The sequence below is a fragment of the Eucyclogobius newberryi genome, unplaced genomic scaffold (assembly GCF_026437365.1).
Source record: "Eucyclogobius newberryi isolate DKJ021-1_F unplaced genomic scaffold, fEucNew1.0.hap1 SCAF_6, whole genome shotgun sequence".
NCBI lineage: Eukaryota > Metazoa > Chordata > Actinopteri > Gobiiformes > Gobiidae > Eucyclogobius > Eucyclogobius newberryi.
Window position 1 is genome coordinate 4,088,766 of NW_027316278.1, and position 22,905 is coordinate 4,111,670.

Sequence of the window (22,905 nt, forward strand, 5' to 3'; positions counted from 1 at the left end):
ACATACAAACTTTATTGCACCGGCAGCGACTTTTTTGTACATTTTTTTTCATTAATATTTGAGCTCATTTTAAACATCAACACATTTGTTCACTGCGATTTTTCATTTGTGTCACGTGCCGCAGCCGTCATAGAAATATTACAATTATAATTTAAAGAGTTCCTTCATTTGGCGTGATCTTTGTGTTTGTTTTCAGCCCCAGAATGAGAGTTTCCTTCATCGTGTTTTCGGGTCAAGCGCAGGTGCTGCTGCCGCTCACTGGAGACCGGTAATTTGCTCCGTTCCTTTTACACATAATTACACAGTTTTATGAATGAAATCACGTCCCGGTCTGATGATGTGGTGTTCAGCTCGCAGATCGAGGAGGGTCTGAGGCGTCTGGAGGCCGTGAAACCGGCCGGAGAGACGTTCATGCACGAGGGGATCAAAGAGGTGAACGACAAACACTTTTTTCTGTGTTTTAAGATTTCAGGACCAGTTTTGTGTTTGTTTCATGTGCAACATGTGACCTTAAAGGGACGTATGACGGGTTTTTACGAAATTCTAATTTTGACTTTATTTAGTGTATTTTTACCTGTTGTACATTTAAATGATAGTTTTAAACCGATCGAGCAGGTATTTGTGGAGAAAACGCTGTCACACCAGGGACAGGAAGTGACATCACACCAGGGACAGGAAGTGACATTACACCAGGGACAGGAAGTGACATCACACCAGGGACACTCATTCCAATCAAAGTTTATGCAGAATCTACACAAAGAAACAACTTTTGTGACTCTCTAAACATGCTAAAAAAAATAGTCGCTCTCATATATTTTTATTTGCCAAATAAATGTATGTTATAATAATGAATAATGAATGTTGACATTAGTTGAGTTTTGGCCCAGTGTTTGCTGGGTAATTTCCTAGTGTGATGTCATCAATTACAAAGAGGAAGTGAAATTATAAACCTGAAAAAATGTTCTATTCTGTAATACCATTTTTATATTTTTAACAAAATTCTAAATATATTTATCTGAATTACATTTGAGTTTAATGAATGTTCTTCTGCTCCTGTAGGGGGCGCTGTAAACACATGTTCTGGTCCTGTAGGGGGCGCTGTAAACACATGTTCTGGTCCTGTAGGGGGCGCTGTAAACACATGTTCTGGTCCTGTAGGGGGCGGTGTAAACACATGTTCTGGTCCTGTAGGGGGCGCTGTAAACACATGTTCTGGGCCTGTAGGGGGCGGTGTAAACACATGTTCTGGTCCTGTAGGGGGCGCTGTAAACACATGTTCTGGGCCTGTAGGGGGCGCTGTAAACACATGTTCTGCTCCTGTAGGGGGCGCTGTAAACACATGTTCTGGTCCTGTAGGGGGCGCTGTAAACACATGTTCTGGTCCTGTAGGGGGCGCTGTAAACACATGTTCTGGTCCTGTAGGGGGCGCTGTAAACACATGTTCTGGTCCTGTAGGGGGCGCTGTAAACACATGTTCTGGTCCTGTAGGGGGCGCTGTAAACACATGTTCTGGTCCTGTAGGGGGCGCTGTAAACACATGTTCTGGTCCTGTAGGGGGCGCTGTAAACACATGTTCTGGGCCTGTAGGGGGCGCTGTAAACACATGTTCTGCTCCTGTAGGGGGCGCTGTAAACACATGTTCTGGTCCTGTAGGGGGCGCTGTAAACACATGTTCTGGTCCTGTAGGGGGCGCTGTAAACACATGTTCTGGGCCTGTAGGGGGCGCTGTAAACACATGTTCTGGGCCTGTAGGGGGCGGTGTAAACACATGTTCTGGTCCTGTAGGGGGCGCTGTAAACACATGTTCTGGTCCTGTAGGGGGCGCTGTAAACACATGTTCTGGGCCTGTAGGGGGCGCTGTAAACACATGTTCTGGTCCTGTAGGGGGCGCTGTAAACACATGTTCTGCTCCTGTAGGGGGCGCTGTAAACACATGTTCTGGTCCTGTAGGGGGCGCTGTAAACACATGTTCTGGTCCTGTAGGGGGCGCTGTAAACACATGTTCTGGTCCTGTAGGGGGCGCTGTAAACACATGTTCTGGTCCTGTAGGGGGCGCTGTAAACACATGTTCTGGTCCTGTAGGGGGCGCTGTAAACACATGTTCTGGTCCTGTAGGGGGCGCTGTAAACACATGTTCTGGGCCTGTAGGGGGCGCTGTAAACACATGTTCTGCTCCGCAGGCTCGGACGCAGATTGAGACTCAGAACGAGAAGTCGTCCAGCATCATTCTGGCTCTGACCGACGGCAAACTGGAAGTGTTCATCCACGAGCTCACCGTCAAAGAGGTCAGAGGTCATGAGTGTTCACAGTCAAAGAGGTCAGAGGTCATGAGTGTTCAGAGGTCATGAGTTCACCGTCAACAAAATCAGAGGTCATGAGTGCTCTCCGTCAGAAAGGTCAGAGGACATGAGTGTTCACAGTCAGAGAGGTCAGAGGTCATCAGAGGTCCTGAGTGTTCACCGTCAAAGAGGTCAGAGGTCATGATTGTTCACCGTCAAAGAGGTCAGAGTTCATGAATGTTCACCGTCAGAGAGGTCAGAGGTCACAGGTGTTCATGATTGTTCACAGTCAAAGAGGTCAGAGGTCATGAGTGTTAATTTTCAGAGAGGTCAGAGGTCATGATTGTTCACCGTCAAGAGGTCAGAGGTCATGAGCGTTCACCGTCAGAGGTCATGAGCGTTCACCGTCAAAGAGGTCAGAGGTCATGAGTTCACCGTCAACGAAGTCAGAGGTCACGAGTGCTCTCCGTCAGAAAGGTCAGAGGACATGAGTGTTCACCGTCAAAGAGGTCATGAGTGTTCAGTCAGAGAGGTCAGAGGTCATCAGAGGTCTTGAGTGTTCACCGTCAGAGGTCAGAGGTCATGATTGTTCACCGTCAAAGAGGTCAGAGTTCATGAATGTTCACAGTCAAAGAGGTCAGAGGTCATGATTCTTCAGTTATAGAGGTCAGAGGTCATGATTGTTCACCGTCAAAGAGGTCAGAGGTCATGAGTGTTCACAGTCAAAGAGGTCAGAGGTCATGAGTGTTCAGAGGTCATGAGTTCACCGTCAACAAAGTCAGAGGTCATGAGTGCTCTCCGTCAGAAAGGTCAGAGGTCACGATTGTTCACCGTCAAAGAGGTCAGAGGTCATGAGCGTTCAGTTATAGAGGTCAGAGGTCATGATTGTTCACCGTCAAAGAGGTCAGAGTTCATGAATGTTCACCGTCAGAGAGGTCAGAGGTCATGAGTGTTCATTTTCAGAGAGGTCAGAGGTCATAATTGTTCACCGTCAAGAGGTCAGAGGTCATGAGCGTTCACCGTCAAAGAGGTCAGAGGTCATGAGCGTTCACCGTCAAAGAGGTCAGAGGTCATGAGTTCACCGTCAACGAAGTCAGAGGTCACGAGTGCTCTCCGTCAGAAAGGTCAGAGGACATGACTGTTCACCGTCAAAGAGGTCAGAGGTCATGAGTGTTCACAGTCAAAGAGGTCAGAGGTCACGAGTGTTCACAGTCAAAGAGGTCAGAGGTCATGAGTGTTCACAGTTATAGAGGTCAGAGGTCATGATTGTTCACCGTCAAAGAGGTCAGAGCAGGTCTAAAGCAGGTCTAAAGCAGGACTAAAGCAGGTCTAAAGCGGGACTAAAGCGGGACTAAAGAGGGTCTAAAGCGGGTCTAAAGCGGGACTAAAGCGGGACTAAAGCGGGACTAAAGCGGGGCTAAAGCGGGACTAAAGCGGGACTAAAGCGGGTCTAAAGCGGGTCTAAAGCGGGTCTAAAGCGGGTCTAAAGCGGGACTAAAGCGGGACTAAAGCGGGACTAAAGCGGGACTAAAGCGGGACTAAAGCGGGACTAAAGAGGGTCTAAAGCGGGACTAAAGCGGGACTAAAGCGGGACTAAAGCGGGACTAAAGCGGGACTAAAGCGGGTCTAAAGCAGGACTAAAGCGGGTCTAAAGCGGGACTAAAGCGGGACTAAAGCGGGACTAAAGCGGGACTAAAGCGGGACTAAAGCGGGACTAAAGCAGGACTAAAGCGGGTCTAAAGCGGGACTAAAGCAGGTCTAAAGCAGGACTAACCCGGCCTCAAACTAAGGGCCGGGGGCCTTGTAGGGGCGTCGTAGGAGCAGACTCTGGTCAGGTCCATCTCAGACGCTCCTGGCCTCACACAAAGTGCCGGTTGCTGGTGTCTTGAGTAATGCTTGTGTTTCTCCCGCAGGCGGACGAGGCGCGCAGGTTTGGAGCTCGCGTTTACTGCGTGGGAGTGAAGGACTTCGACGAGCAGCAGGTGAGAAACGGACAAAGCATCACGCATTGTTTCAGACCAAACTCAGGTCTTATGGTCACATTTCCAACCAAAAACAAATCCAAATGCCAAAAGTAAGAGACTTAAAATATTTAAATATCTCCTTCTCTGTAGTTGTACGACAAGCAGCGATTTCACGGGACCCTGTGTTCACCAAACGCACAAAACAAGTGCAGAATATCAGAATAAAATGTCATTCACGACGTTAAATACAATTACACGTCGAAATATGGAATAAAAGTGGGCACAAGTCTCTGCGTAATCTTTAACAAGTGCCTTTAATTCATAAAATGGCACAAGATTATCCAGTTTAAAATGAACTGCTATTTATCGACACAGTTTTTGCTACGATACATATTTTTAAAACCTGTACAGTATTTTTCTGGACGGCTCTGAGTTTGTGATGTTTAAGCTCTCGGATGGTTCCAGAGTCTCTCCACAAACGTGTCAAACTCAGAGCTTCTTCAGTCCAAGCAGTGAATCCAGATGAAACACAGTCACTCCTGAGTGTTCATGGGAGTACCACCACCAGAAAGTATCATTAGTATTACAGATTATTGATGTGTTTGTTGTCAGGCACCAGTCTCTCATGGGGGCACCAGGGTCTCTCATAGGAGCCCCAAGGTCTCTCATAGGGGCATCTGATTCTCTCATAGGGGCACCAGGGTCTCTCATGGGGGCCCCAGGGTCTCTCATAGGAGCACCAGGGTCTCTCATAGGAGCACCAGGGTCTCTCATAGGAGCACCAGGGTCTCTCATAGGGTCACCAGGGTCTCTCATAGGGGCACCAGAGTCTCTCAAAGGGGAACCAGGGTCTCTCATGGGGGCCCCAGGGTCTCTCAGAGGGGCACCAGAGTCTCTCATAGGGGCCCCAGGGTCTCTCATAGGGGCACCAGAGTCTTTCATGGGGGCCCAAGGGTCTCTCATAGGGGCACCAGGGTCTCTCATAGGAGCACCAGGGTCTCTCATAGGGGCACCAGAGTCTCTCAAAGGGGCACCAGGGTCTCTCAGAGGGGCACCAGAGTCTCTCATAGGGGCCCCAGGGTCTCTCATAGGGGCACCAGAGTCTTTCATGGGGGCCCAAGGGTCTCTCATAGGGGCACCAGGGTCTCTCATAGGAGCACCAGGGTCTCTCATAGGAGAACCAGGGTCTCTCATAGGGTCACCAGGGTCTCTCATAGGGGCACCAGAGTCTCTCATAGGAGCACCAGGGTCTCTCATAGGAGCACCATGGTCTCTCGTAGGGGCACCAGAGTCTTTCATGGGGGCCCAAGGGTCTCTCATAGGAGCACCAGGGTCTCTCATAGGAGCACCAGGGTCTCTCATAGGGTCACCAGGGTCTCTCATAGGGGCACCAGAGTCTCTCAAAGGGGCACCAGGGTCTCTCAGAGGGGCACCAGAGTCTCTCATAGGGGCCCCAGGGTCTCTCATAGGGGCCCCAGGGTCTCTCATAGGGGCACAAGGGTCTCTCATAGGGGCACCAGGGTCTCTCATAGGAGCACCAGAGTCTCTAATAGGAGCACCAGAGTCTCTCATAGGGGCACCAGCGTCTCTCATAGGGGCACCAGGGTCTCTCATGGGGACCCCAGGGTCTCTCATAGGGCCACCAGAGTCTCTCATAGGGCCACCAGAGTCTCTCATAGGGCCACCAGAGTCTCTCATAGGAGCACCAGAGTCTCTAATAGGAGCACCAGAGTCTCTCATAGGGGCACCAGCGTCTCTCATAGGGGCACCAGGGTCTCTCATGGGGGCCCCAGGGTCTCTCATAGGGGCCCCAGGGTCTCTCATAGGAGCACCAGAGTCTCTAATGGGAGCACCAGAGTCTCTCATGGGGGCACCAGGGTCTCTCATAGGGGCCCCAGGGTCTCTCATAGGAGCACCAGGGTCTCTCATAGGGGCACCAGGGTCTCTCATAGGGGCACCAGGGTCTCTCATAGGGGCACTAGGGTCTCTCATAGGGGCACCAGAGTATCTCATAGGGGCACTAGGGTCTCTCATAGGGGCCCCAGGGTCTCTCATAGGGGCACCAGGGTCTCTCATAGGGGCACCAGAGTATCTCATAGGGGCACCAGGGTCTCTCATAGGGGCACCAGGGTCTCTCATAGTGGCACCAGGGTCTCTCATAGTGGCACCAGGGTATCTCTTAGGGTCACCAGAGTATCTCATAGGGGCACCAGGGTCTCTCATAGGGGCACCAGGGCCCCTCCTCGCTCTGACAGAAAGGTCTGAGGACACTTAGTTTTGGACATTACAATCATTAATTAAATCATCCCATTTGAGCAGATTTGACGTTAAAAGCGCCTCTTGTGTTATGGATCACAGGATTCATGACACCGCTGCAGTTATTATATTTGATTTTTCTCCTTCTCCAAATGTCATCAAGATTTATTCACTTAAATCTAGACGAAAAAATCTGACTTATCTTGTTTTTTAAGACATTCTACAAAATAAAAGCTTGAGCAGTAAAATTATTCAATTTATTCAGAGATTTCTTACAGATCATTTCACTTATTTTAATTTAAATGACATTTTGGCCCAAAAAAGTGTGTTTTTCAATTTTTAAGACGGTGTAAATTTGTGATAATTCGGTTCAAGTTCAATATTTTAAACGTAACATTTATTTATTTGCTTTCCTTCCAATTTTAGAATATTTTGCCGCTTTTAACTGACGTGTGTGTTCATTATTTTATTCGCGTCTTTAGTTTCCAACCAGAAATCCTCAGTCGAACAAACGGCGTGTGAAAGTCGCCGTGTCTCGTCCGTTGGAAGCGGTTCATTTTGTCCAGAACAAAAGCCGTTTCTCTCCCAAACATTTTTTTTTCTCTCTTTTGGGCGTTTTTTAGAAAGTGTCACGCCATCTGCCGCCGCCGGCCCGGTTCCTCCGCCGCCCGCGAAAGCACCAAACGCTCGGCTCGCTGCTCAATCCTCTTTTAACTCTCGCTCTTGTCTTTGTCCGTTTGTCCCGCGGCGGCGCCAGCTCTTCGACATCGCCGACGCCCGGGATCAGGTGTTTCCAGTCAAAGATGGCTTCCACGCGCTCAAGGGCATCGTCAACTCGGTAAGACGCCGCGACCACGACGACCACGACGACCCGCACGACCCGCACGACTTTGAGCCGCCAGAAGAACGCCGGACACGAGCAGCATCAGTTTTGTCGGGTTGAAAAAGTGTCAGAAACTGTGTCCGTCGCGTTTTTAGAAACAAATTAAGAAATGAGCTAAAAACGTGATTAAAAAGTTTTAAAAATTTGGCAAAACTAGTTAAATATTCAAATATAATTCTAATCTAAGTTGTGCTCGTGTACTATTTTATACTACTATTTGTGTAATATATAAACTATATACATTTTCCTATTAAAAATGCTTCTTTTTACACATAACAATATTAATAACAACCATGAAAAAATGATGAATAAGAATGATAATTACTAATAATATTAATAATAGAGATACTAATAATAACACCAATAATTGTAATAACACTAATAATACTACTACTATTAATTATATCTTTTATTTATAATGATCTTTACATTTGAAAGCAAATTACTACGACAACATTTATATTAAACAATAGAATAAAATAAAACCATAAAGAGTTTTCATCAGAGCCATTAAACAAAACGTCTGTATTTTTAGCTCTGGCTGATAAACTGTGACTTGAAAACTCTTATTTATAGTTTTTAGAAATGTCTCGATCTAAAATGTAAGAGTTACATTTCCTCGAGCTTTATCAAATCAAACGTTCAGAATGACAAAATGAAGTTAAATTTGACTAAAACAGACGATGGATTGAATGAAAAACCATGATTGTCGTTTCATCTTCAGTTCAAAGCAGCGTCAGTGTTTTCAGACTCAAACAGAGAAAAAACCTTTTTTTTTGTTGAGAATGAGAAAATCCTTCTTCTCTGAACATGAAACACAGTGTTTTATTCCTCCTCCTGATCCACCGGGATTTTCTCTTTTATTTTGTCACTTTTAAATCTCTAGTCCTGGTTTAGTCCTGGTTTAGTCCTGGTTTAGTCCTGGTTTAGACCTGGTATAGACCTGGTTTATATCTGGTTTAGTCCTGGTTTAGTCCTGGTTTAGACCTGGTTTAGTCCTGGTTTAGACCTGGTTTATATCTGGTTTAGTCCTGGTTTAGTCCTGGTTTAGACCTGGTTTAGACCTGGTTTAGACCTGGTTTATATATTGTTTAGACCTGGTTTAGACCTGGTTTAGTCCTGGTTTAGTCCTGGTTTAGACCTGGTTTAGACCTGGTTTATATCTGGTTTAGACCTGGTTTAGTCCTGGTTTAGTCCTGGTTTAGACCTGGTTTAGTCCTGGTTTAGACCTGGTTTAGACCTGGTTTAGACCTGGTTTATATATTGTTTAGACCTGGTTTAGACCTGGTTTAGACCTGGTTTAGTCCTGGTTTAGTCCTGGTTTAGACCTGGTTTAGACCTGGTTTATATCTGGTTTAGACCTGGTTTAGACCTGGTTTAGTCCTGGTTTAGACCTGGTTTATATCTGGTTTAGACCTGGTTTAGTCCTGGTTTAGACCTGGTTTAGTCCTGGTTTAGACCTGGTTTAGACCTGGTTTAGACCTGGTTTAGACCTGGTTTAGTCCTGGTTTAGACCTGGTTTAGACCTGGTTTAGTCCTGGTTTAGTCCTGGTTTAGACCTGGTTTAGACCTGGTTTAGACCTGGTTTAGTCCTGGTTTAGTCCTGGTTTAGACCTGGTTTAGTCCTGGTTTAGTCCTGGTTTAGACCTGGTTTAGTCCTGGTTTAGACCTGGTTTAGACCTGGTTTAGTCCTGGTTTTGACCTGGTTTAGTCCTGGTTTAGTCCTGGTTTAGACCTGGTTTAGTCCTGGTTTAGTCCTGGTTTAGACCTGGTTTAGTCCTGGTTTAGACCTGGTTTAGTCCTGGTTTAGACCTGGTTTGGTCCTGGTTTAGACCTGGTTTAGTCCTGGTTTAGTCCTGGTTTAGACCTGGTTTAGACCTGGTTTAGTCCTGGTTTAGACCTGGTTTAGACCTGGTTTAGACCTGGTTTAGACCTGGTATAGACCTGGTTTATATCTGATTTAGTCCTGGTTTAGTCCTGGTTTAGACCTGGTTTAGTCCTGGTTTAGACCTGGTTTAGTCCTGGTTTAGACCTGGTTTATATCTGGTTTAGTCCTGGTTTAGTCCTGGTTTAGACCTGGTTTAGTCCTGGTTTAGACCTGGTTTAGTCCTGGTTTAGTCCTGGTATAGACCTGGTTTATATCTGGTTTAGTCCTGGTTTAGACCTGGTTTAGTCCTGGTTTAGTCCTGGTTTAGTCCTGGTTTAGTCCTGGTTTAGTCCTGGTTTAGACCTGGTTTAGACCTGGTTTAGACCTGGTTTAGACCTGGTTTAGACCTGGTATAGACCTGGTTTATATCTGGTTTAGTCCTGGTTTAGACCTGGTTTAGACCTGGTTTAGTCCTGGTTTAGTCCTGGTTTAGTCCTGGTTTAGACCTGGTTTAGTCCTGGTTTAGACCTGGTTTAGTCCTGGTTTAGTCCTGGTTTAGTCCTGGTTTAGACCTGGTTTAGTCCTGGTTTAGATCTGGTTTAGTCCTGGTTTAGTCCTGGTTTAGACCTGGTTTAGTCCTGGTTTAGACCTGGTTTAGTCCTGGTTTAGTCCTGGTTTAGACCTGGTTTAGACATGGTTTAGTCCTGGTTTAGACCTGGTTTAGTCCTGGTTTAGTCCTGGTTTAGTCCTGGTTTAGACCTGGTTTAGACCTGGTTTAGACCTGGTTAAGACCTGGTTTAGACCTGGTATAGACCTGGTTTATATCTGGTTTAGTCCTGGTTTAGTCCTGGTTTAGACCTGGTTTAGTCCTGGTTTAGACCTGGTTTAGTCCTGGTTTAGACCTGGTTTAGTCCTGGTTTAGACCTGGTTTAGACCTGGTTTAGTCCTGGTTTAGACCTGGTTTAGTCCTGGTTTAGTCCTGGTTTAGACCTGGTTTAGTCCTGGTTTAGTCCTGGTTTAGTCCTGGTTTAGACCTGGTTTAGTCCTGGTTTAGACCTGGTTTAGACCTGGTTTAGTCCTGGTTTAGACCTGGTTTAGTCCTGGTTTAGACCTGGTTTAGACCTGGTTTAGACCTGGTTTAGACCTGGTTTATATCTGGTTTAGTCCTGGTTTAGTCCTGGTTTAGACCTGGTTTAGTCCTGGTTTAGACCTGGTTTAGACCTGGTTTAGTCCTGGTTTAGACCTGGTTTAGTCCTGGTTTAGACCTGGTTTAGTCCTGGTTTAGTCCTGGTTTAGTCCTGGTTTAGACCTGGTTTAGTCCTGGTTTAGTCCTGGTTTAGTCCTGGTTTAGACCTGGTTTAGTCCTGGTTTAGTTTCTGTCCCAGTGTCTCATTCTTGTGAAATCTGCTGTTTATTTGCCGTTTCCGTTGGGGCCGTGGCGTTGGTCAGATCCTTGTGGGACTTTCCTCGGGCCCTCAGGGGGCGGGGCCCTTAGGGGGCGGGGCCCTCAGGGGGCGGGGCCCTCAGGGGGCGGGGCCTAAACTGCACTTTTCTCTTTTTCACGGACATATTTCTGTCTCCAACGATGTTCATCAGGAAAGAAGACTTTTCATCTGAATGAATCTTTCTAGAGAAATGAAGCCGTGAATTTTCATTTTCGTACTTTTAAAATGGTTAAATGTTTGACCCAGAGACTGGATGTTTTCTAATAATCACAGGACAGAGAAGTGGGCGGGGATAGGGGGTAGATGAAAACGGGAATTCGTGTTTTGATGTTTGAGGATTAACTCAACATCTCAAAACCAGCTCTGAACTCGGTCTAAACCCGGTCTGAACCAGTTCTAAACCCAGTTGAAACCCGGTCTGAACCCGCTCTGAACCCGCTCTAAACCCGCCTTGAACCCGCTCTAAACCCGCTCTGAACCCGCTCTGAACCCGCTCTAAACCCGCCTTGAACCCGCTCTGAACCCGCTCTAAACCCGCTCTGAACCCGGTCTAAACCCGCTCTGAACCCGCTCAAAACCCGCTCTGAACCCGCTCTAAACCCGCCTTGAACCCGCTCTGAACCCGCTCTGAACCCGCTCTGAACCCGCTCTAAACCCGCCTTGAACCCGCTCTGAACCCGCTCTAAACCCGCTCTGAACCCGGTCTAAACCCGCTCTGAACCCGCTCTGAACCCGCTCAAAACCCGCTCTGAACCCGCTCTAAACCCGCCTTGAACCCGCTCTGAACCCGCTCTAAACCCGCCTTGAACCCGCTCTAAACCCGCTCTAAACCCGCTCTTAACCCGCTCTGAACCCGCTCTAAACCCGCCTTGAACCCGCTCTAAACCCGCTCTGAACCCGCTCTGAACCCGCTCTAAACCCGCCTTGAACCCGCTCTGAACCCGCTCTAAACCCGCTCTGAACCCGGTCTAAACCCGGTCTAAACCCGCTCTGAACCCGCTCTGAACCCGCTTTAAACCCGCTCTGAACCCGCTCTGAACCCGCTCTGAACCCGCTCTAAACCCGCTCTGAACCCGCTCTGAACCCGCTCTGAACCCGCTCTGAACCCGCTCTGAACCCGCTCTGAACCCGCTCTGAACCCGCTCTAAACCCGCTCTGAACCCGCTCTGAACCCGCTCTGAACCCGCTCTGAACCCGCTCTGAACCCGCTCTGAACCCGCTCTAAACCCGCTCTAAACCCGCTCTGAACCCGCTCTGAACCCGCTCTGAACCCGCTCTGAACCCGCTCTGAACCCGCTCTGAACCCGCTCTAAACCCGCTCTGAACCCGCTCTGAACCCGCTCTGAACCCGGTCCTCTCAGCCCATGTTCTTGGGCACAGATTTGCATAGTCGCTCGTGTCTTGATTGATGCTCGCGCCTCGTTCAGTCGGAGCTCTTTATATGATAATGTCCCGGCTCTTTTTAATGCGGCCGCTCCGTGGAAGCGACTCGTATAATTTGTCCATAAAAACACGAGAGTGGAGAGTGTTTTCGCTTCTCCACAAAATATTATACATATATATATATAATATTATACATATATACATTGGTTAAAGAGTTTTGTGAGCGTTTTAGCCGTTTAAGCCGTTTAAGCCGTCTTATGTTGTGTTGTCATCGCTTCTGTCGCCACAACACCAGCGCCGACGTTCACGGAACGCTCTGGTACGTGTGTCGATACTGGTGTTTCGATACTGGTGTTTCGATACGAGTGTTTCGATACTGGTGTTTCGATACTGGTGTTTTGATACTGGTGTTTCGATACTAGTGTTTCGATACTGGTGTTTCGATACTGGTGTTTCGATACTGGTGTTTCGATACTGGTGTTTCGATTCTGGTGTGTTGTTTCGATACTGGTGTTTCCATACTGGTGTTTCGATACTAGTGTTTCGATACTGGTGTTTCGATACATGTGTTTTCGATACATGTGTTTTCGATACATGTGTTTTCGATACTGGTGTTTCGATACTGGTGTTTCGATGCAAATGTTTCGATACTGGTGTTTCGATACTGGTGTTTCGATACGAGTGTTTCGATACTGGTGTTTCGATACTGGTGTTTTGATACTGGTGTTTCGATACTAGTGTTTCGATACTGGTGTTTCGATACTGGTGTTTCGATACTGGTGTTTCGATTCTGGTGTGTTGTTTCGATACTGGTGTTTCGATTCTGGTGTGTTGTTTCGATACTAATGTTTCGATACTGGTGTTTCGATACTGGTGTTTCGATACTGGTGTTTCGATACTGGTGTTTTCGATACATGTGTTTTCGATACATGTGTTTTCGATACATGTGTTTTCATACTGGTGTTTCGATACTGGTGTTTCGATACTGGTGTTTCGATGCAAATGTTTCGATACTGGTGTTTCGATACTGGTGTTTCAATACTGGTGTTTCGATACTAATGTTTCGATACTGGTGTTTTAATACTGGTGTTTTGATACTGGTGTTTCGATACTGGTGTTTCGATACTAATGTTTCGATACTGGTGTTTCGATACTAATGTTTCGATACTGGTGTTTTGATACTGGTGTTTCGATACTGGTGTTTCGATACTAATGTTTCGATACTGGTGTTTCGATACTAATGTTTCGATACTGGTGTTTTGATACTGGTGTTTCGATACTTTTTCCACATTTCTTCACAAACTGCCACTTAAAATACTAAACTAACTAAAACATTTAGCACAGGTTCAAACACGAGAACCTTCAGATGGACTTTAAATCAATCAAACAAACAAACAAACAACATTTCCTGGAATACAGTGGACGACAAACACAGACGTCATTCGTGATGAAGTCTTTGTCCTTCTAACGCTCGTTATGTGTTTGACTTTAGATCCTGAAGCGCTCGTGCACAGAGATCCTGAGCGTGGAGCCGTCCAGCGTCTGCGTGAACCGTGAGTCTGACCCCGTCCCGTCCGAGCCTGACCCTCTCCCCCGTCCCGTCCAAGTTTGACCCTCTCCCCCGTCCCGCCCGAGTCTGACCCTCTCCCCGTCCCGTCCGAGTCTGACCCTCTCCCCTGTCCCGTCCGAGTTTGACCCTCTCCCCGTCCCGTCCGAGTCTGACCCTCTCCCCCGTCCCGTCCGAGTCTGAACCTCTCCCCCGTCCCGCCCGAGTCTGACCCTCTCCCCGTCCCGTCCGAGTCTGACCCTCTCCCCCGTCCCGTCCGAGTTTGACCCTCTCCCCGTCCCGTCCGAGTCTGACCCTCTCCCCCGTCCCGTCCGAGTTTGACCCTCTCCCCGTCCCGTCCGAGTCTGACCCTCTCCCCCGTCCCGTCCGAGTCTGAACCTCTCCCCCGTCCCGCCCGAGTCTGACCCTCTCCCCGTCCCATCCGAGTCTGACCCTCTCCCCGTCCCGTCCGAGTCTGACCCTCTCCCCGTCCCGTCCGAGTCTGACCCTCTCCCCGTCCCGTCCGAGTTTGACCCTCTCCCCGTCCGAGTCTGACCCTCTCCCCGTCCCGTCCGAGTTTGACCCTCTCTCCGTCCCCTCTGAGTCTGACCCTCTCTCCGTCCCGTCTGAGTTTGACCCTCTCCCCGTCCCGTCCGAGTCTAACCCTCTCCCCATCCCGTCTGAGTCTAACCCTCTCCCCGTCCCGTCCTGACCCTTTTTGTCCCCGTCAGAGTCCTTCGAGGTCGTGCTGAGGGGAAACGGCTTCGCTCATGGACGCGGCGGCGAGGGCGTGGTCTGCAGCTTCGTCCTGGGCGAGCAGATCATCAGTGAGTTCGATTGTCGGGGCGTTTCATGATGATCCGGTCGTGAGACGCGGCGGGCGCAGGGCGGCAGGTGCAAGGCGGCGGGCGCAGGGTGGCGGGCGCAGGTTGGCGGGCACAGGGCGGCGGGCACAGGGCGGCGGGCACAGGGCGCTGAGCGGCAGGCGTTTGAGGAATCATCGAAAACGCCGGCTGATGCGACAATCGAGCGATGGATTTTCGGAAACCGCTCAATGAATCGTCAGCGTGTCTTTATCGTGACTTTTTTCCGTGCGATTTTTGGAGTCGTCGGATTTTCTAAACCTCACGATGCGTCCGATTTTTGATTCCGATTTTCAGGTTTTATCTTTAAAATTACGCCAAAAAAATGATTCCCACATTTTTCTCGTCCTCGTGAATGTGTTTGAATCATTCTAATCGCTCCTTTTGCAACGTCGAAGGAAAAACTGCTTATGATTTTTGCGGAATTTTTTTATTTTTTCAACTTTTTTTGACACCGTTTCGGGTTCGACCGACGAAGCTCCTCCGCGTTTTTAATTCCACGTTGAGTTTGTCGCGGCTTCAGACTTCACGGTCACATTACTCGGCTCATAACGTTTCCGGTTCATCTTGTTGGAGCTCGATTGTTGCCCGGATCTACTTTTTTCACACATTTACAGTTTTTTGCGCCCGCTCACATTTAGGACGGCGCCGCGTCTCGTTCCTCTGAGATCGTATCGTTTCTCTCAGATCGTCTCGTTCCTCTGAGATCGTATCGTTTCTCTCAGATCGTATCGTTCCTCTGAGATCGTATCGTTTCTCTCAGATCGTATCGATCCTCTGAGATCGTATCGTTCCTCTGAGATCGTATCGTTCCTCTGAGATCGTATCGTTCCTCTGAGATCGTATCGTTCTTCTGAGATCGTATCGTTCTTCTGAGATCGTATCGTTCCTCTGAGATCGTATCGTTCCTCTGAGATCGTATCGTTTCTCTGAGATCGTATCGTTCCTCTGAGATCGTATCGTTTCTCTGAGATCGTATCGTTCTTCTGAGATCGTATCGTTCCTCTGAGATCGTATCGTTCCTCTGAGATCGTATCGTTCTTCTGAGATCGTATCGTTCCTCTGAGATCGTATCGTTCCTCTGAGATCGTATCGTTCTTCTGAGATCGTATCGTTCCTCTGAGATCGTATCGTTCCTCTGAGATCGTATTGTTTCTCTGAGATCGTATCGTTCTTCTGAGATCGTATCGTTTCTCTGAGATCGTATCGTTCCTCTGAGATCGTATCGTTTCTCTGAGATCGTATCGTTCTTCTGAGATCGTATCTTTCCTCTGAGATCGTATCGTTCCTCTGAGATCGTATCGTTCCTCTGAGATCGTATCGTTCTTCTGAGATCGTATCGTTCCTCTGAGATCGTATCGTTCCTCTGAGATCGTATCGTTCTTCTGAGATCGTATCGTTCCTCTGAGATCGTATCGTTCCTCTGAGATCGTATCGTTTCTCTGAGATCGTATCGTTCCTCTGAGATCGTATCGTTCCTCTGAGATCGTATCGTTCTTCTGAGATCGTATCGTTCCTCTGAGATCGTATCGTTCCTCTGAGATCGTATCGTTTCTCTGAGATCGTATCGTTCTTCTGAGATCGTATTGTTCCTCTGAGATCGTATTGTTCCTCTGAGATCGTATCGTTCCTCTGAGATCGTATCGTTTCTCTGAGATTGTATCGTTCCTCTGAGATCGTATCGTTCCTCTGAGATCGTATCATTTCTCTGAGATCGTATCGTTCCTCTGAGATCGTATCGTTCCTCTGAGATCGTATCGTTTCTCTGAGATCGTATCGTTCCTCTGAGATCGTATCGTTCCTCTGAGATCGTATCGTTCCTCTGAGATCGTATCGTTCCTCTGAGATCGTATCGTTCCTCTGAGATCGTATCGTTTCTCTGAGATCGTATCGTTCTTCTGAGATCGTATCGTTCCTCTGAGATCGTATCGTTCCTCTGAGATCGTATCGTTCCTCTGAGATCGTATCATTTCTCTGAGATCGTATCGTTCTTCTGAGATCGTATCTTTCCTCTGAGATCGTATCGTTCCTCTGAGATCGTATCATTTCTCTGAGATCGTATCGTTCTTCTGAGATCGTATCTTTCCTCTGAGATCGTATCGTTTCTCTGAGATCGTATCGTTCTTCTGAGATCGTATCTTTCCTCTGAGATCGTATCGTTCCTCTGAGATCGTATCGTTCCTCTGAGATCGTATCGTTCTTCTGAGATCGTATCGTTCTCTGAGATCGTATCGTTTCTCTGAGATCGTATCGTTCCTCTGAGATCGTATCGTTCCTCTGAGATCGTATCGTTTCTCTGAGATCGTATCGTTCCTCTGAGATCGTATCGTTTCTCTGAGATCGTACCGTTCTTCTGAGATCGTATCGTTTCTCTGAGATCGTATCGTTCCTCTGAGATCGTATCTTTCCTCTGAGATCGTATCGTTCTTCTGAGATCGTATCGTTCTTCTGAGATCGTATCGTTCCTCTGAGATCGTATCGTTCCTCTGAGATCGTATCGTTTCTCTGAGATCGTATCGTTCCTCTGAGATCGTATCGTTCCTCTGAGATCGTATCGTTCCTCTGAGATCGTATCGTTTCTCTGAGATCGTATCGTTCCTCTGAGATCGTATCGTTCCTCTGAGATCGTATCGTTTCTCTGAGATCGTATCGTTCCTCTGAGATCGTATCGTTCCTCTGAGATCGTATCGTTTCTCTGAGATCGTATCGTTCCTCTGAGATCGTATCGTTCCTCTGAGATCGTATCGTTCCTCTGAGATCATATCGTTTCTCTGAGATCGTATCGTTCCTCTGAGATCGTATCGTTCCTCTGAGATCGTATCGTTTCTCTGAGATCGTATCGTTCCTCTGAGATCGTATCGTTCCTCTGAGATCGTATCGTTCCTCTGAGATCGTATCGTTCCTCTGAGATCGTATCGTTCTTCTGAGAAGGTCTGCAGAGACGTACACACAGAGCACGCTCGCTAGCAATGAGCTAACGTGCTAACACCGAGCTAACGTGCTAAAGCCGAGCTAACGTGTTGACGCCGAGCCAACGTGCTGACGCCGAGCTAACGCCGAGCTAACATGCTAACACTAGCCTTTTATCCCTCTTTTTTTCAATGAAATAATGGCACATAAAAAAATGAATTAAATGAATTAAATAAAATAAATAAAATAAATAAAATAAATAAAATAAATAAAATAAATAAAATAAATAAAATAAATAAAATAAATAAATAAAATAAATAAAATAAATGCATTGATATTCAATAAATAAATGAAATAAATAAAATGAATGAAATGAATACATTTAATTAATTAAATATATTTAATACATTTAATAAATACAATAAATAAAATACAATTCAATGCAATTCAATACAATAAATAATAAAAGAAAAATAAAAGTCCTCTAGCTTGTGCTGTATTTATATTTGTCACATGCTTTATAAACCATGAAAAACTTCTGTGTCGTAATTATGAATTTCCTGTCAATCATTTTACACTTGAAATGAAAAGTCACCGTCAAAATAAAAGCGCCTGACTAAAACGCTCCAGACTAAACTTATCTGTCTGATTTACCACGACAACGGGTTTTTTGGTGAAACAGAACTACGAGGAGAACTCTGTTTGCTCTTGACATGTCACTCAACTCTCCATCACGAACATTCTTAGACGCTGCTAAGGCTCCGATGGCGGGCGACGGCGCCGCTCCAACAGTTCGTCTTTAAATCCCCGTCGTCGTCGTCGCGGCGATGGACCATATGCCTTCGCTTTATCGTCACCAGATTTACTCGCGAGCCCCCCGCCATCTGAGGGCCACGTGTCACCGCCGCGCTTATTCTGGACTCACAGTATGTTCGATCCGCTTTGCCGTTCCCAAACTTGGCACGACTTTCCGATCCCGCCGTCTTCTCCTGCCAATAACGGCGCTTCAAGTTTTATTTTTGACATCCTGGCTCCGTTAAAATACCCACCCGGACATATTCACTTCCTTATTTCCTTTTTAATCCGGGGGAACGTTGCTTTGATTGGAGCGGGGAAGGAGGCCGCTAGCAGATGTCTGGTTGCTAGTCCTTCTCAGTTTGGGCGCTCTCGCTCTCGCCCACTGGGGGCTATTTATTCCCCGGTCTTTGGGCTCTTTGCATGTGTGGCGTGAGGGACCTTTTTAGCAGCGGGGCACGGTATAATTGTGGACAGGCGAGTCCCGTCAACACGCCGCCCGTATGTGGAGCAGATGCCGGCCGCGGTGGCAGTTGGACGCGCCGCCAGAGCGCTTTTTGCACAGACATATATCAATAATGGGAATGAACTCTGAACCGCGAGACGAGCCAAGCTGTCTCTGAAACGCCACTTTCCATGTGATCTCGTTTACTTTTGACACGCCGACAATGTTTACATCCAAAAATACATGATTTAAATCAACTTTAATATCATTTAGCTCCAGTTTGATCCTTATAAAACATAAACTAGAACAAAAGGCTTGGTGCACAGCAGCGCCTGGCTAGCTAACTCAATGTTAGCTCACTTTTATCTCACTTTGCTCTCTGTTAGCTCCTGTTGGTACACTGTTAACACACTGTTAGCTCACTGTTAGCTCCTGTTGGTACACTGTTAACACACTGTTAGCTCACTGTTAGCTCCTGTTGGTACACTGTTAACACACTGTTAGCTCACTGTTAGCTCCTGTTGGTACACTGTTAACACACTGTTAGCTCACTGTTAGCTCCTGTTGGTACACTGTTAACACACTGTTAGCTCACAGTTAGCTCATTTTTATTTCACTTTGCTCACTGTTAGCTCCTGTTAGCTCACTGTTAGCGCCTGTTAGCACACTGTTAGCTCATTTTTATCTCACTTAGCTCCTGTTTGCATCCTGTTAGCTCACTGTTAGCTCACTGTTATCAACACTACTATTCCATAGGTTTTTATCAAGTTGCGCTTGGCTAAAAACGAGCGGACAGCGAGCTAACATTGAGCTAACATTGAGTTAACATCGAGCTAACATTGAGTTAACATTGAGCTAACAGTGTGCTAACAGTGCGCTAACATCGAGCTAACAGTGAGCTAACAGTGAGCTAACCTTTGTACACAGACTATTCAGAAATATCAATTAGTCAAATTATTTAGGTTTTAAAATGACTCTTAAACAATTCAAAATAATTGTGGTAAAAGTTAAAGTTACAGCTAAAACATCACAAGTTTAAATGGAAAATAAAAACGGGTCAAATGCGACTGAAATGAGCCTTTTCCCTGGTCCAGGTCAGAAGCCGAGCGTGGTCAAGGACGAGTACCTGCTGTGTCCTGCCCCCAGCCTCAGTGAAGAGGGACAGTGAGTACTTCATGTATTTGTACTTCATGTATTTGTACTTCATGTATTTGTACTTCATAACAATCACAAGCACTTCAGATTCTTGGATTAGTTTGGTAGATTTAGACTTGAACAAACTTTACTGATTCAAAAGCACCAGGACTAAACCAGGACAAACCAGGACTAAACCAGGACTAAACCAGGACAAACCAGGACTAAACCAGGTCTAAACCGGGTCTAAACCGGGACTAAACCGGGTCTAAACCGGGTCTAAACCGGGACTAAACCATGACTAAACCGGGACTAAACTGGGTCTAAACCGGGACTAAACCGGGACTAAAGACTAAACCAGGTCTAAACCAGGACTAAACCGGGACTAAACCGGGTCTTAACCAGGTCTAAACCAGGTCTAAACCAGGTCTAAACCAGGACTAAACCAGGACTAAACCAGGTCTAAACCAGGTCTAAACCAGGTCTAAACCAGGACTAAACCAGGACTAAACCAGGACTAAACCAGGTCTAAACCAGGACTAAACCAGGTCTAAACCAGGTCTAAACCAGGACTAAACCAGGACTAAACCAGGTCTAAACCAGGACTAAACCAGGACTAAACCAGGTCTAAACCAGGTCTAAACCAGGACTAAACCAGGTCTAAACCAGGTCTAAACCAGGTCTAAACCAGGACTAAACCAGGACTAAACCAGGTCTAAACCAGGTCTAAACCAGGTCTAAACCAGGTCTAAACCAGGACTAAACCAGGACTAAACCAGGACTAAACCAGGACTAAACCAGGTCTAAACCAGGACTAAACCAGGACTAAACCAGGTCTAAACCAGGTCTAAACCAGGTCTAAACCAGGACTAAACCAGGACTAAACCAGGTCTAAACCAGGTCTAAACCAGGTCTAAACCAGGTCTAAACCAGGTTTAAACCAGGACTAAACCAGGACTAAACCAGGTCTAAACCAGGACTAAACCAGGTCTAAACCAGGTCCAAACCAGGTCTAAACCAGGACTAAACCAGGACTAAACCAGTACTAAACCAGGTCTAAACCAGGACTAAACCAGGACTAAACCAGGTCTAAACCAGGCCTTGTGTTTTGACAAACATAAACATAACTGGGTCAGTTTCCTCGACGTTCATTGGACACTTTTACTCCGGCTTTATGTTGTGGATTGACAGGATTGAACTCTAAATCAAAGCTCTAAAAGGATTCACATGAAGCTAATTAAGCAGGAACAGAGCTGTTGTCGTGTTGTGTTTGGGGCTAATCAGAAGCTCGTTCAGCTCGTCAGCCTTTATTACACTTTAATTAACCAAAGTCATCATCATGAGCCCTCATAAAAAGTGCAGTTATTATAAAGACACATTAAGGACTTGTGTTTTCGTTTATTTAAAGCACGGACGTAACGAGCAAATGGCCGTGAGATGTTTGCCGCCGTCCGCCTCGTCCGCGTTACGCCCGAGCTGAAGCCGTTACATTTGGCACCGGCACAATCCAAAACGTGTGAAGTTTTAATAACGGCTGCGATCTGTAAACTGTATTTATAGACGAGTTGAAATGGAAATAATCTGTTTTCCTTCAAAAAAGCGGAGTAAAAATGTGACACTTCTCGATCGAGCGTCGCCGTTTTGACCCATGACACGTTGGTGCGGAGACTTGAACCCCTGACCGCGCCGTTCGGTCGGTTCACCGCGCTGTGTTTGGGTTTAGCCTGAGGGTTAAACCGAAGCCATGTTTGGACGGTTCACTGCTCACCGGCCCGTTCACTGCTCACCGGCCCGTTCACTGCTCAACGGCCCGTTCAGGCGAGCCAAAGTGGGCCGCGACAGGCTTTCGTTGATTGGACGAGCGGAAACGCAAACTCGGCAAAATTCCCGGTAAATGTGTGTACCGTATTTTCCGGACAATAAGTCGCACCAGCCAAAAAAGGCATAATAGAGAAGAAAAACACATATATAAGTCGCACTGGAGTATAAGTCTCATTTTGTGAATTGTGTGTAAATGCAGTTTAAAATAAAAACAGATGAGAGAACATGGTGAATAGGTGTACGTATGCTAACGCTAACACCTTCAGCTACATGACGTATGCTAACGCTAACACCTTCAGCTACATGACGTATGCTAACGCTAACACCTTCAGCTACATGACGTATGCTAACGCTAACACCTTCAGCTACATGACGTATGCTAACGCTAACACCTTCAGCTACATGACGTATGCTAACGCTAACACCTTCAGCTACATGACGTATGCTAACGCGAACACCTTCAGCTACATGACGTATGCTAACGCTAACACCTTCAGCTACATGAGGTATGTTAATGCTAACACCTTCAGCTACATGAGGTATGCTAACGCTAACACCTTCAGCTACATGACGTGTGCTAACGCTAACACCTTCAGCTACATGACGTGTGCTAACGCTAACACCTTCAGCTACATGATGTATGCTAACACCTTCAGCTACATGACGTATGCTAACACCTTCAGCTACATGACGTATGCTAACGCTAATACCTCCTTGTAGTAAGGAAAAGACGGTAAATGACCCAAGTTTGATTTAAATAAGAAAACAACACTATAAAACTCCTGCACCGGACTGGAATATTCTAGGGTATTGTTTCGGGTTTTTACAGCGCTCCTGAATAAAAGCCTCATACGACATTTACAAGAAGAGCAGAGGGGAAAGTACACAGCCCTGTGGAGCTCCTGTGCTGATGGTCCCAGTGTCGGAGACGTTCTTCCCCAGCCAACGGGACAAGAATTCAGCCCCGGAGACGTTATTAATAATACGATGCCTTTTCAGATACAGATCAATACATTTACTACTTCTATACTTCAATAATACAATATCCTGCGACGCTACGCTACAAACATGATAAAAACATGATAAAAAATGAGAACATGATAAAAAAAGATAAAAACATGATGAAAAATGATAAAAACATGATAAAAAATGATAAAAAATGATAAAAAATGATAAAAACATGATAAAAAAATGATAAAAACATGATAAAAACATGATGAAAAATGATAAAAAACATGATGAAAAATGATAAAAAATGATTAAAAAATGATAAAAACATGATAAAAACATGATGAAAAATGATAAAAATGATAA

General features: G+C 46.5%; 1 protein-coding gene across 2 annotated transcripts in view; it reads left to right on the top strand.

The window, feature by feature from the left end:
- antxr2a (ANTXR cell adhesion molecule 2a) overlaps positions 1-22,905 on the top strand; it is a 111,421-nt gene that overhangs the window by 12,779 nt on the left and 75,737 nt on the right. For both annotated transcript variants that reach the window (XM_072433471.1, XM_072433472.1), the window contains exons 3-10: positions 197-268; positions 351-432; positions 2,181-2,285; positions 4,193-4,261; positions 7,257-7,337; positions 13,570-13,630; positions 14,355-14,450; positions 19,731-19,800. In XM_072433471.1, the coding sequence (XP_072289572.1) occupies positions 197-268; positions 351-432; positions 2,181-2,285; positions 4,193-4,261; positions 7,257-7,337; positions 13,570-13,630; positions 14,355-14,450; positions 19,731-19,800 (636 nt within the window). The remainder of the gene's footprint in view (positions 1-196; positions 269-350; positions 433-2,180; positions 2,286-4,192; positions 4,262-7,256; positions 7,338-13,569; positions 13,631-14,354; positions 14,451-19,730; positions 19,801-22,905) is intronic.